The sequence below is a fragment of the Leucoraja erinacea genome, chromosome 9 (assembly GCF_028641065.1).
Source record: "Leucoraja erinacea ecotype New England chromosome 9, Leri_hhj_1, whole genome shotgun sequence".
Lineage (NCBI taxonomy): Eukaryota > Metazoa > Chordata > Chondrichthyes > Rajiformes > Rajidae > Leucoraja > Leucoraja erinaceus.
In genome coordinates, this window is record NC_073385.1 from 28,271,394 (window position 1) to 28,283,920 (window position 12,527).

The following is a 12,527-nucleotide window of genomic DNA, read 5'->3' on the forward strand; positions in this document are numbered from 1 at the left end:
AGTCCACTGTACGCCTGCGGCTAGAAGTTCCGCGGGCCACAGCACCCACGGTGTCAAAGTCACCAGGCCAGCGATCGGAGCAATCCTCTCTGGCACACCACGATGGAAAGTCCTGTTGTGCTGGCAGCTCACTCACTCATGGCTGGTGGGCTGGCAGTTGACTCACGGCTATTCCTTGAAATTCCATTTCAAGCAGGGTGCAAGGCCACCAAATTCAAGTTCAGTTTCTTACCCTTTCAAGCAGGGTGCAAGGCCACCAAATTCAAGTGCAGTTTCATACCCTTTCAAGCAGGGTGCAAGGCCACTAAAGACAGCGAGTCGTGACCTCTCCCTCCCCCATCTTGCAGAGACCGAGCCACGTCCAGACTTCTGGGTTTTATAGTCCCTCCCCCCCCCCACCAGAAGGTGCGTGGCCTTCATGGTGTGATTGATAGGAGAGAGAATCTCAACATTTTTTAAACAATAACTCTTTTATTTTTCATCAATGGGAAAAATCCTCGGCACCTGATGAGCGGAGGGGGACTGAGTAAGATGGCCAAAAATCACAGCCATATGTGGTAGTGTTTTTTCTAAAATTAATATAAAGCGCAAACAGGAAGTGGTAAAGATTAGACTTTTAATTATATAGAAGGCAAGGCAACTTTAATTAGGCAAGGTGACTTAATTAGACATGGCGACTTTAAATAGGCACGGCGACTTTAATTAGGCAAGGCAACTTTAATTAGGCAAGGCAACTTTAATTAGGCAAGGCAACTTTAATTAGGCAAGGCAACTTTAATTAGGCAAGGCAACTTTAATTAGGCAAGGCAACTTTAATTAGGCACGGCAACTTTAATTAGGCACGGCAACTTTAATTAGGCACGGCAACTTTAATTAGGCACGGCAACTTTAATTAGGCACGGCAACTTTAATTAGGCAAGGCAACTTTAATTAGGCAAGGCAACTTTAATTAGGCAAGGCAACTTTAATTAGGCAAGGCAACTTTAATTAGGCAAGGCAACTTTAATTAGGCAACACAGCTTTAGCATTTCCAAACCGAAGGCAACACAGCTTTAGCATTTCCAAACCGAAGGCAACACAGCTTTAGCATTTCCAAACCAAAGGCAACATAGCTGTAGTATTTCCAAACCAAAGGCAACACAGCTTTAGTATTTCCAAACTATATTTTCAAACCACATTAAGGGCACTGACAGGTCAGTAAAACCACTCACAGTTTAATAACATGTGTTCAGTGTTATTCACAGCTCAGACTGAAAGATGTGACCCTCTCGATTCCCCCATCTTGCAGAAACTGACTGAGGCACAACAATTCTGGGTTTTATAGTCCCTCCGGAAGGGGTGTGGCCTTCAGGAGAGAGAATCTCAACATTTTTTTAAACACTAGTAACTCTTTTATTTTTCATCGATGGTAAAAATCCTCTTGTCCTGCGCAGTGGAGGGGGACTCGAGTAAGATGGCCAAAAATCAAAGCCGTGAGTAGCAGCGTTTTTTCTAAAATCAATATACTGAACAACAGGAAGTGGTCGAGATCAAACTTTTAGTAATATAGATATGATAAACAGAAATAACATGAGGTTTTTATTTTAATGCAGAACTCTGAAATATTTAATCCAACCAAGCTAATACTTACTTATTCTTTTGAAGTATATCAAAGAAGGTTTTCCAGACTGCAGAATATTTACAAAGTGTTGCTGATTTACACTGGGAAGTAGCTTTGTACCATCAACAACACTGAACTGACCAGTGCACAACAAAATTAAGTAAAGATGGTAATGCCTTTGAGCCATTTTAGTAGATAGTTAAAGGCAACAATGATTTCAGGAATTGCTTAAATAATACGAATGAAATCCTCAACCATCTTGTTCTTCATTTCAATCTGGAAAAAAATAAATTAACAGTGAGACCTATTCCACAAACTATGTATAACATGAAGATGACTACCACATACAGTATCTTTAAATTTAGTGTTACACAAAGTATGAGGCGTAACATCGGGACACATTCGTTAGGCGCAAAAAGAGTTTACTTATTGTAAAATATGACAAATTAAGAACCATCTCTAAGTAATCCCATTTAATGGAATAGTTACATAAACAAGTGCATTGGAAGATTTTTATATTTAGAATATCAACTTTCTATTTCAAACCTGGCACAAGTATGCTGATCATAACGTTTTCAGATGAAAATTAAAATCAACATTTATATAATGAACAGTATCTTTAAAGTCTTTAACTGTTACTGGAATTTTTGCAGGCACACCACTTTCTACAGAAGAGCCAGGATCTGCCAGCTAAAGAAATGGTCAATAAGTATCAAAAGTGAATCCACCAACTCATTGGGCTTCTCTGCTGCCTGATAGACCTCCTATTCCTTATCCAATATCCATGTTGTCACCGTTAGGAGAAATGAAAAAGTCTTGAAGTCTGTAACAGAAGAAATATAAACATTTTGATTTGTGAACTTCAGAATTATAATCATTGAAAGATACAGCATGGAAACCAGCCCATTATCCCACCAAGTCCATGCCAACTATCGATTACCCATTCACACTAGTTCTATGTTATCCCATTGTCTCATCCACTCTCAACATACCTGGGGCAATTTGCAATGTATCTACCAACCTTTACAGCTGTGATATATGGAAGAAACCGGAGAACCGGAGGAAACCCACATGGAGAACGTGCAAACTCCACACAGACAGCACCCGGACGTCAGGATCAACCCCAGGTCTGTGGTGCTGTGAGGCAGCATCTCTGCCAGCTATGCCATTGTGTGCAGCTGACAATCAACAGAGCTGAGCTCAGCTTCCATAAAGATTTGATAAACTGAAGATAATTTTCTTTGTGATAAAACAGCTAAACAAAAATTAAAACATCTAACAGATTTAAAGAAGGATCATAAAAAAGATAAAGGGAGAATTAGAAAAATCAACTGCCTTGTACAACTGAGCATGCAAAGGGAAATGACGGAATGCTTAAGGTTTCAGAGTGTTTAATTCAATATAACCAACCAAGAGAGACAAAGCAAACTCAGATTTGCATCGAATACTCTATCCTTGGACACGAGTTCAATCACAGGGCCCAGGTCAGGAGATTTCCTCAGGATGTGGCCAGACAAAGGAAATTCAGAATAACTCATCTCTTCTTAAATGACCGATGACTTGTTACTTTAGTTTTCCACATCGTCCAACTTTGACATCCCCAGCTTCCCTGACTTACTGTACCTTTCCATTTAAGATCGAAATTAGCTTAAGATACAGCACTCCATTTCTCAAATTTGAACTTTGTAGCCTCCAGACCTAACACACAGTTGGAATAAAATAAAAATGATGAAAATGCTCAGTTGCTCAGTGAGCATCAGGAGAGAAAGAAAAAGTGATAATGTTTAAGGCTGATGACCTTCCCACTGGTTCAATCATCCATCTATCTATATTACTAAAAGTCTGATCTTGACCGCTTTTGGCACACTGTGCTGCGATTTCGGAGAGAATGCCGCCACCTATGGCCGTCATTTTTGGCCACCTCGCTCAGAGCCCCCCTCCGCCTTTCGGGACCGGAGGAATTTTCCCATCGATGGGAAAATCAAGAGATATTAATGTTTTTTTTAATTGCCATTCTCTCTGCTGCCCCTGCTGGTGGGAGGGACTATAAACCCAGAAGTGGTGCCTTTCAGTCTCTGCAAGATGGAAAAGCCTGAGGACCGGAGGAATTTTCCCATCGATGGGAAAATCAAGAGATATTAATGTTTTTTTTAATTGCCATTCTCTCTGCTGCCCCTGCTGGTGGGAGGGACTATAAAACCCAGAAGTGGTGTGCCTCACTCAGTCTCTGCAAGATGGAGGAAGCCTGAGGATCATGTCTCTCGACAACTCTCTCGAGAGTGTGACTAACACTGAACACATGTGCTACTCAACTGTGAGTGTTCCCTTAATGTGGTGGCACCTAAATGCTTGCAAAAAAGTGTCTATTGTTGCTCTGCGGGTAACTAGATTTTATTATTGAACAGGCGAATTCTATGCGCTGCGGCCAATGGTTGTTTCTAAAATTCTGACTCTCCAGTCAGCAAATTAGTCTCCTGTAAAATGCTTGCAAATGTCCATTGCTTGCAAAAGTGTATTTATTGTGTTCTAAAATGGTTGAAAAAAGTGTGTCTCCATTGGTTCTAAAATGCTTGCAAAAAGTGTATTTTTGGTTCTAAAATGGTTGAAAAAAGTGTATTGGTTCTAAAAGGCTTGCAAAAAGTGTCTATTGGTTCTAAAATGCTTACAGAAAGTGTCTCTATTGGTTCTAAAATGCTTACAAAAAGTGTCTCTATTGGTTTTAAAATGCTTGCAAAAAGTGCCTCTATTGGTTTTAAAATGCTTGCAAAAAGTGTCTGTTGGTTTTGAAATGCTTGCCATGGATGAACAGCGAGGTCAGTCTACTGCTGAAAGGCTGCCTACCCCCCACATTGGATCCCTATCAGTTTGCCTACTGCAAGAACAGGAGTACGGAGGATGCCATCTCAACGGCACTTCACTCCGCCCTCTCCCACCTCGACAACAGAGACACTTACGTAAGAATGCTGTTCATCGATTACAGCTCAGCATTCAACATCATTATACCCTCTAAACTGCTCACCAAACTCGGTAACCTGGGCATCGACCCCTCCCTCTGCAACTGGATACTGGACTTTCTAACCAACAGACCCCAGTCTGTTAGGTTAGACAAGCACACCTCTTCAACCCTCACCCTGAACCTGCATTCCACAGGGCTGTGTGCTGAGCCCCCTCCTCTACTCCCTCTTCACCTACGACTGCACACCTGTACATGGTACTAACACCATCATCAAATATGCAGATGATACAACGGTGATTGGCCTCATCAGCAACAACGATGAGTCGGCCTATAGGGAGGAGCTCCAGCACCTAGCAGCATGGTGCGCTGACAATAACCTGACCCTTAACTCCAGGAAGACCAAGGAGCTCATTGTAGACTTCTGGAAGTCTAGGGGCGGCACGCACACCCCCATCCACATCAACGGGATGGAGGTGGAACGTGTTTCCAGCTTCAGGTTCCAGGGGGTCAACATCTCCGATGACCTCTCTTAGACCCACAATACCTCAACTCTGGTCAAGAAGGTTCACCGGCATCTCTTCTTCCTGAGGAGACTGAAGAAGGTCCATCTGTCCACTCAGATTCTGGTGAACGTCTACCGCTGCACCATCGAGAGCATCCTTACCAACTGTATCACAGTATGGTATGGCAACTGCTCTGTCTCCGACCGGAAAGCACTGCAGAGGGTGGTGAAAATTGCCCAACACATCACCGGTTCCTCGCTCCCCTCCATCGAGTCTGTCCAAAGCAAGCATTGTCTGCGAAGGGCGCTCAGCATCGCCAAGGACTACTCTCACCTCAACCATGCACTATTTACCCTCCTACCATCCAGGAGGCGCTACAGGTCTCTCCGTTGCCGGACCAGCAGGTCCAGGAACAGCTTCTTCCCTGCGGCTGTCACACTACTCAACAATGTACCTCGGTGACTGCCAATCACCCCCCCCCCCCCCCGGACACTCCTCCCACAGGAAAAACACTATGACTGTATGCATGTAAATAGATTTATTTATTGAAATCATATTCTATGTCGCTCTTCCAGGGAGATGCTAACTGCATTTCATTGTTTCTGTACTGTACACTGACAATGACAATTAAAGTTGAATCTGAATCTCTGCTCCTGCCAGTCAGCACCGCGCAGATTAAACTCTTCTGTCATTCCCTGGGACTCTCCGCCCCTTCCTGCGCCATCACGTCATCACTGGAGCTGAGGGATGCTCTGGATGGCCGGCGGAGGTCTCCAACCAGACACAATTTTCAGAGGGACCAGAAGCGGCCAGCCCAGCCCAGCCAAGCCCGGCCCAGCCCAGCATGGCGCAGAGTCGGAGATATTAGCCAAACAGAAAGCGGAGACTCTGATCCCGGCGGAGGGGAACCAGCGAACAGCGCCCACTATGAGTCCCCATCGCACCGCCAGCTCCAGCCCCTTCACCACTGGTCCCCCTCGCTGGCTCCTGCCTGCCTCCCCTATGGCTCTTCCCCCGACTTTCCTCCAAGCTCTCTCCCCCTTTTCCTCCCGCCCACACACACCCATACACCCCTCACCCCCTCCCCCCACAATCACCCGCACACACACCCATCCCCCCAACAACCCCCCCGCCCACCCACAACCCCTCCCCTCCACACACACCCCCCTTTCCCTCACAACCCCTCCCCCCGCCCACACACCCCCTCTCCCCCACAACCCCTGCCCATACCCCCCACAACCCCTCCTGCCCGTCCACACACCCCTCTCCCCCACAACCCCTCCTGCCCGTCCACACACCCCTCTCCCCCCACAACCCCCCCCCCGTCCACACACCCCCCTCCCCCCACAATCGCCCCCACCCACACACCCCCCTCCCCCCACACACCCATCCCCCCCACAACTCCCCCACCCACAAAACCCATCCCCTGCTCACACACCCCCCCCCACCCACACACACCCCCCCACCTACACAACCCCCCTTCCCACACCCCCCCCCCCCCCCCACAACCTCCCCTGCCCACACAACCCCCTCCCTGTTTTACTTGTTCCATTACTACTCCATTTTAACTTGCACTAACATCCATAACAACCTGTTTCCCTTTGTGTCTTCCCCCCCCCAAATTTTACATGCCTCTACTTGTATAAAATCTGTTTTTGTTTTCATCTTGAATTTACCTTGAATGTTGAATTATCTCTCTCTCTCTCTCTCCATCAACACTTCAGAGTAATAATTATTTTAGCATTTTCTGAATACTACATTGGTTTCAAAGTCAAGGGAGTTTAGCACAAGCTTATGTTGGAATAGCTGAGTCTGTTCTCCTTGGATAAAAAGAGAGCTGAGAGGAAATGTTATAAATGTTAAAAGATCATTTGGGTAGAAAAACATTTCCCATTAGCAGATAGTTCAGTGGGACAAACATAAGATTATGGCAAATGATATAAGGAGGATGCAAAGATATTTGTGCAATTGTGATTTGGAATATGGTGCATGTAAGAGTGTTGGAAGCAAAGACAGTGCCTTCAAAAAAGTGGATGGGCATTTAATAGTGAGTAGTTTAGAGGACAATTTAACAAGAGGGAAGAGTGGGAGGGAGATTAAGTAGAGATGGTACTGATGAAACTGCACTGTTGGGAGTCAGCACAGACTTAGATTTATAGAAAGATAAAGCATGGAAACAGGCCATTTGGCCCAACTCATCTATGCTGACCAAGATGCCCCGTCCAAGCTGTTTAAGAAGTAACTGCAGATACTGGAAAATCGAAGGTAGACAAAAATGCTGGAGGAACTTAGCGGGTGAGGCAGCATAGATGCTTCATAGATGCTGCCCAGTCCATCACAGGTACTGACCTCCCCACCATCAAAGGGGTCTATTGGAGGCTCAAAAGCACAACTAAAATCATCAAAGACCCATGCTCTCATCTAGCTACTATCATTGGGAAGGTACAAGATTTCCGGCTTCAAGCATTAGGCTCTTGAACACTACACCTATCTCAGCTATGAACTATCTTTGGTTGCACTAAGGACATAGGTTTAGGTTTATAATTCTCATGTGCACCGAGGTACAGTGAAAAGCTTTGCATTGCAAGCTATCCAATCAGATACTACTATACATCAATACAATCAAGTCAAACTCAATACGATATAATTTTATTTATCTCAGGAGGGAAATTGATCTGCCAACAGTCAAAAAAACACATAATACATGAAACATGAAATTAAAAATGAAATTAAAGTGAGGAGTTGAAAGGATTTGGGGGGGAATGGGGAGGGCAGTCCGTCTCAGTCTACCCCATGTCAGAAGGGGGAGGAGTTGTACAGTTTGATAACCACAGGGAAGAAGGATCTCCTGTGGCATTCTGTCCTGCATCTTGGTGGAACCAGTCTGTTGCTGAACGCACTCCTCGGCTTGACCAGTGTGTCATGGAGGGGGTGAGCTGTATTGTCCAGGATGCTCAGCAGTTTGAGGAGCATCCTCCCCTCCAAGACCACCTCCCATGAATCCAACTCCGCCCCCATGATGAAGCCAGCCTTCCTGATGAGTTTGTTAATCCTATTGGTGTCCAGGGCCTTCACCCTGCTGCCCCATCACACGGCAGCGAAGAAGATGGCTCTGGCAACCACCGATTGGTAGAACATCTGCAGCATCTTACTGCAGACTTTGAAGGAGAAGTGCTTTCTCAAAAAGTACAGCCGGCTCTGTCCCTTCAGTCCAGTTTACTGTCCAGGTACACTCCAAGGTATTTGTACTCCCTGGTAAACTACGCATCCACACCATTGATGGAGACAGGGGACAGGGGTGTTCCTCTCCTCCAAAAGTCCGCCAGCAACTCCTTAGTCATGTCGGTGTTGCGCTGCAGGTAATTCAGCCCACATCACTCATCAAAGTCGGTGACTATACCTCGGTATGTAGCTTCCCTCCCCTCACTGATGCCGCCCACAACTGCAGAGTCATCTGAAAACTTCTGCAGATGGTGAGAGATTGAGTTATATCTGAAATCCGAGGTGTAGATGGTGAACAGGAAGGGAGAGAGGACCATTGTGGGCCCCAGTGTTGCTCACTACCATGTCACTACCATGTCCGAGATTCAGTTCTGCAGCCTGACATATTGTGGTCATCCAGTCAGGTAGTTGGTGACCCAGGACACCAAGGGAGCATCCATCCGCATCTTCGTCAGTTTGCTCCCTAGCAGTGTAGGCCGGATAGTGTTAAAAGCACTGGAGAAGTTAAAAAAACATGGCATTCAGTGCTTCCCGGATTATCCAGGTGAGCATAGGAACGGTGGAGCAGGTGCGTCCTCAACCCCCATCTTTGTTTGGTAAGCGAACTGCAGGGGGTCCAGGTGGGGTTTAACCAGGTGAGTGAGCATCAGCCTCTCCAAGGACCTCATGATGTGTGAAGTCAGCGCCACTGGTCTGCAGTCATTGGAAGCGCTGGGGCACGTTCTCTTTAGTACAGGAACCATGCAGGACGTCTTCCACCTCTCCAGGCTCAGGTTGAAGATATGCTGGAGTACTCCGCACAACTGGCTGGCACGCACCTTGAGTACCCTAGGGCTGACACCATCAGGAACTTGGCTTTGCCTGGGTGGAGTCTGCTCAGCTCCTTCCTCACCTGCTCAGCCTTGATGGTCAGGTGCGACAAAGAAAGGGCAGAGAAAGTGGACCAGGAGGATTGAGGGGAGAGTTTGTCGGGGAACTGGGTGGGCAGAGGCCCCACCATCAAATCTATTAAAAAACAGGTTTAGCACGTTGGGCCAGTACTGATTGCTTTCCCTCCCCAGGCCACTGGTCTTCTTGTAGCCACTCCACACATCACTCATGTTGGTCTGCTGAAATTTCAGTTCAAGCTTCCCGCTGCTGCTGCAGTCGTCCTTGCCGTGTCTCAGTCTTGCCCACAGGTCTTTCTACACCTGTTTCACCTCATCCCTGTCACCATTCCTGAAGGCCCTTTTCTACTGGTTAAGAAGGGCCTTTATGTCACAGGTAATCCAGGGCTTGTAGGTGGGTAAACAGTGTAGACATAGAAACATAGAAAATAGGTGCAAGAGTAGGCCATTTGGCCCTTCGAGCCTGCACCGCCATTCAATGTGATCATGGCTGATCATCCAACTCAGTATCCTGTACCTGCTTTCTCTCCATACCCCCTGATCCCTTTAGCCACAAGGGCCACATCTAACTCCCTCTTAAATATAGCCAATGAACTGGCCTCAACTACATTCTGTGGCAGAGAATTCCAGAGATTCACCACTCTCTCTTTGTAAAAAATGTTTTTCTCATCTTAGTCCTAAAAAATTTCCCCTTTATCCTTAAACTGTGACCTCTTGTTCTGGACCTCCCCAACATCAGGAACAATCTTCCTGCATCTAGCCTGTCCAACCCCTTAAGAATTTTGTAAGTTTCTATAAGACCCCCCCTCAATCTTGCATACAGTTTTGGTCTCCTAATCTGAGGAAAGACATTCTTGCCATAGTGGGAGTACAGAGAAGGTTCACCAGACTGATTCCTGGGCTGGCAGGACTTTCATATGAAGAAAGACTGGATAGACTCGGCTTGTACACGCTGGAATTCAGAAGATTGAGGGGGGATCTTATAGAAACTTACAAAATTCTTAAGGGGTTGGACAGGCTAGATGCAGGAAGATTAATCCCGATGTTGGGGAAGTCCAGAACTAGGGGTCACAGTTTAAGGATAAGAGGGAAGTCTTTTACAGGAGGGCATATACAGTGCCCTCCATAATGTTTGGGACAAAGACCCATCATTTATTTATTTGCCTCTTTCTTCTTAATGGGGTTCCAAACAGTTGATTTTGAGATTTGACTCCACAATTTGAGATTTGTAATTTAAAAAAAATACATGTGGTTAAAGTGCACATTGTCAGATTTTATTAAAGGCCGTTTTTATGCGTTTTGATTTCACCATGTAGAAATTACAGTGGAGTACAGATAAATAAATAAATGATGGATCTTCGTCCCAAACATCATGGAGGGCACTGTAGCTCTCAGTATTGTAGTGCCACAGACGGACGGTACATAGATGGAAGGTACACGAAAAAGCTGGAGAAACTCAACGGGTGCAGCAGCATCTATGGAGCGAAGGAAAAAGGCAACGTTTCGGGCCGAAACCCTTCTTCAGACATAGATGGAGTCTGAAGAAGGGTCTCGACCTGAAACGTCACCCATTCCTTGTCTCCAGAGATGCTGCCCAAAGATCCTATAGCGAGCTATAGGATCTTTGATGCTGCCTGTCCCGCTGAGATACTCCAGCATCTGTAGTTCCTTCCTACACAGTTCGATAGACGGGTTCTTCGAGTTGCTTCTACATTGGTATTAGGAGTCATTAACTTAATGATTTTTTTTGTTTATTGTATATTTAAGTGCATTGTGTTTAAAGGGCCGTTAAGCTGCTGCAAATAAGGGTTTCATTGTTCAGTTATCGGTACATGCGACAAACACTCTTGAGATTTCCAGCAACTACACATTTGTTAAATTTCCATCCCAATAGCACAAAATGCCACTTATATTCCAACCCCACATGAATCATTCAGCACGCAAACATCCCGGTGACTGTGCGGGAAGGCGCCGCGCCAGCCTGCGCTGCCCTACCTGAGACCAAGACCATAGCAGCGCTTGGCATGCCCGCCCGCCGAGTGCCCGTCCGCCGAATGCCCGCCTCCGCTACCCAATCATTGGTGGATCTGACGTCCCCTGTCGGCATCCTAATCGCCGATTGGCTGCTCCCGCTGTCAATCCTCCCATTATTGGAGCCCCGCTGTGACCAGGGCGACAATCCCAAAGCCCCGCCCTCGTGTCTGATTGTCCGCCGGGCCCACCAATCACAGGTCAGTGCGCGATAGGGGGCGGGGCAACAATCACTTTGTTGCAACATTCCACCTTGGCATTCGGATTGTCTGTGGACGCGCCAAACAGATGCTGTGTAACGCGCAGAGGGCTGGACGGACGGCTGATTGACAGCAGAATTCACTAATCGGAGGCCAATATAAGAAGGGTTTCGGCCCGAAACGTTGCCTATTTCCTTCGCTCCATAGATGCTGCTGCACCAGCTGAGTGTTTCCAGCATTTTTGTGTACCTAATCCTTTCTTCTTCCCGCCTCCCCCCCCAACCGAAGATATCTTTGCCCCCAACCCCACATCAGTCTGAAGCAAAGATCCTATAGCAAGCAAGATAGATCACTCGACGAAAAAGACATAGTACGGTCATGGGCAGATTCATGGGTAATTTTCGGCCCCATTTCCGTAGCCGGCTTCCGTCTCCGCACCAAAGATCCCATTACGGAGCAAAGATAACTAGTGCGGAGACGGAAGCCGGTTACGGAAACATCCTCGTAAAAATAAAAGTTCTTTGGGAAAAATCTTCTCATTTTCAGAATTTTAATTTATTAACACAAACTGTTCCCCACAACGTTGATTACACTGCGAGTAGGGTCAGGTCAGGTCTGGTTAAGGAAATAGATGGAAAAAAGGCCCATGTTCCGTTCCGTTGCGTACTACACGTCAGCCCATTGCATTTAGCAGGAGTAGTCTATCTTAATCCGCTATAGGATCTTTGGTCTGAAGAAGCGTCTCGTCACCTATTCCTTCGCTCCATAGATGCTGCATTACCCGCTGAGTTTCTCCTGCATTTTTGTCTACTGTCGATTTTTCCAGCATCTGCGGTTCTTCCTTAACCAATATTAGGAAAGTAGTTTTGGAAAGAACCGCCGATGCATACAGCATATAATCCTCCAAAACCTTCGCCACCTCCAACGGGATCCCACTACTGGCAACATCTTCTCATCTCCACCCCTTTCTGCTTTCCACAGAGACCGTTCCCTCCGCAACTCCCTGGTCAACTCGTCCCTTCCCACCCAAACCACCTCTTGCTCAGGTACTTCCCCCTGCAACTGCAGGAGATGCAACACCTGTCCCTTTGCGTCCCACCTTGACTCCATCCAAAGACCCCGAGTCTT

The 12,527-nt window shown here is 46.5% G+C and overlaps 1 protein-coding gene across 3 annotated transcripts in view; it reads right to left on the minus strand.

Moving 5' to 3' along the window:
- txndc16 (thioredoxin domain containing 16) overlaps positions 1-11,254 on the minus strand; it is a 77,284-nt gene extending 66,030 nt beyond the window's left edge. The window contains exons 1-3 of one of the 3 annotated variants that reach the window (XM_055640416.1): positions 11,164-11,254; positions 2,333-2,423; positions 1,631-1,876 (exon numbers count right to left, since the gene is read on the minus strand). In XM_055640416.1, the coding sequence (XP_055496391.1) occupies positions 1,631-1,787 (157 nt within the window). In that variant the 5' untranslated portion in view covers positions 1,788-1,876; positions 2,333-2,423; positions 11,164-11,254. Of the gene's footprint in view, positions 1-1,630; positions 1,877-2,146; positions 2,305-2,328; positions 2,424-11,163 lie in introns of those variants that run through there. The other 2 variants (XM_055640417.1, XM_055640418.1) reach the window with 2 other exon arrangements.
- Positions 11,255-12,527: the final 1,273 nt, after the last annotated feature.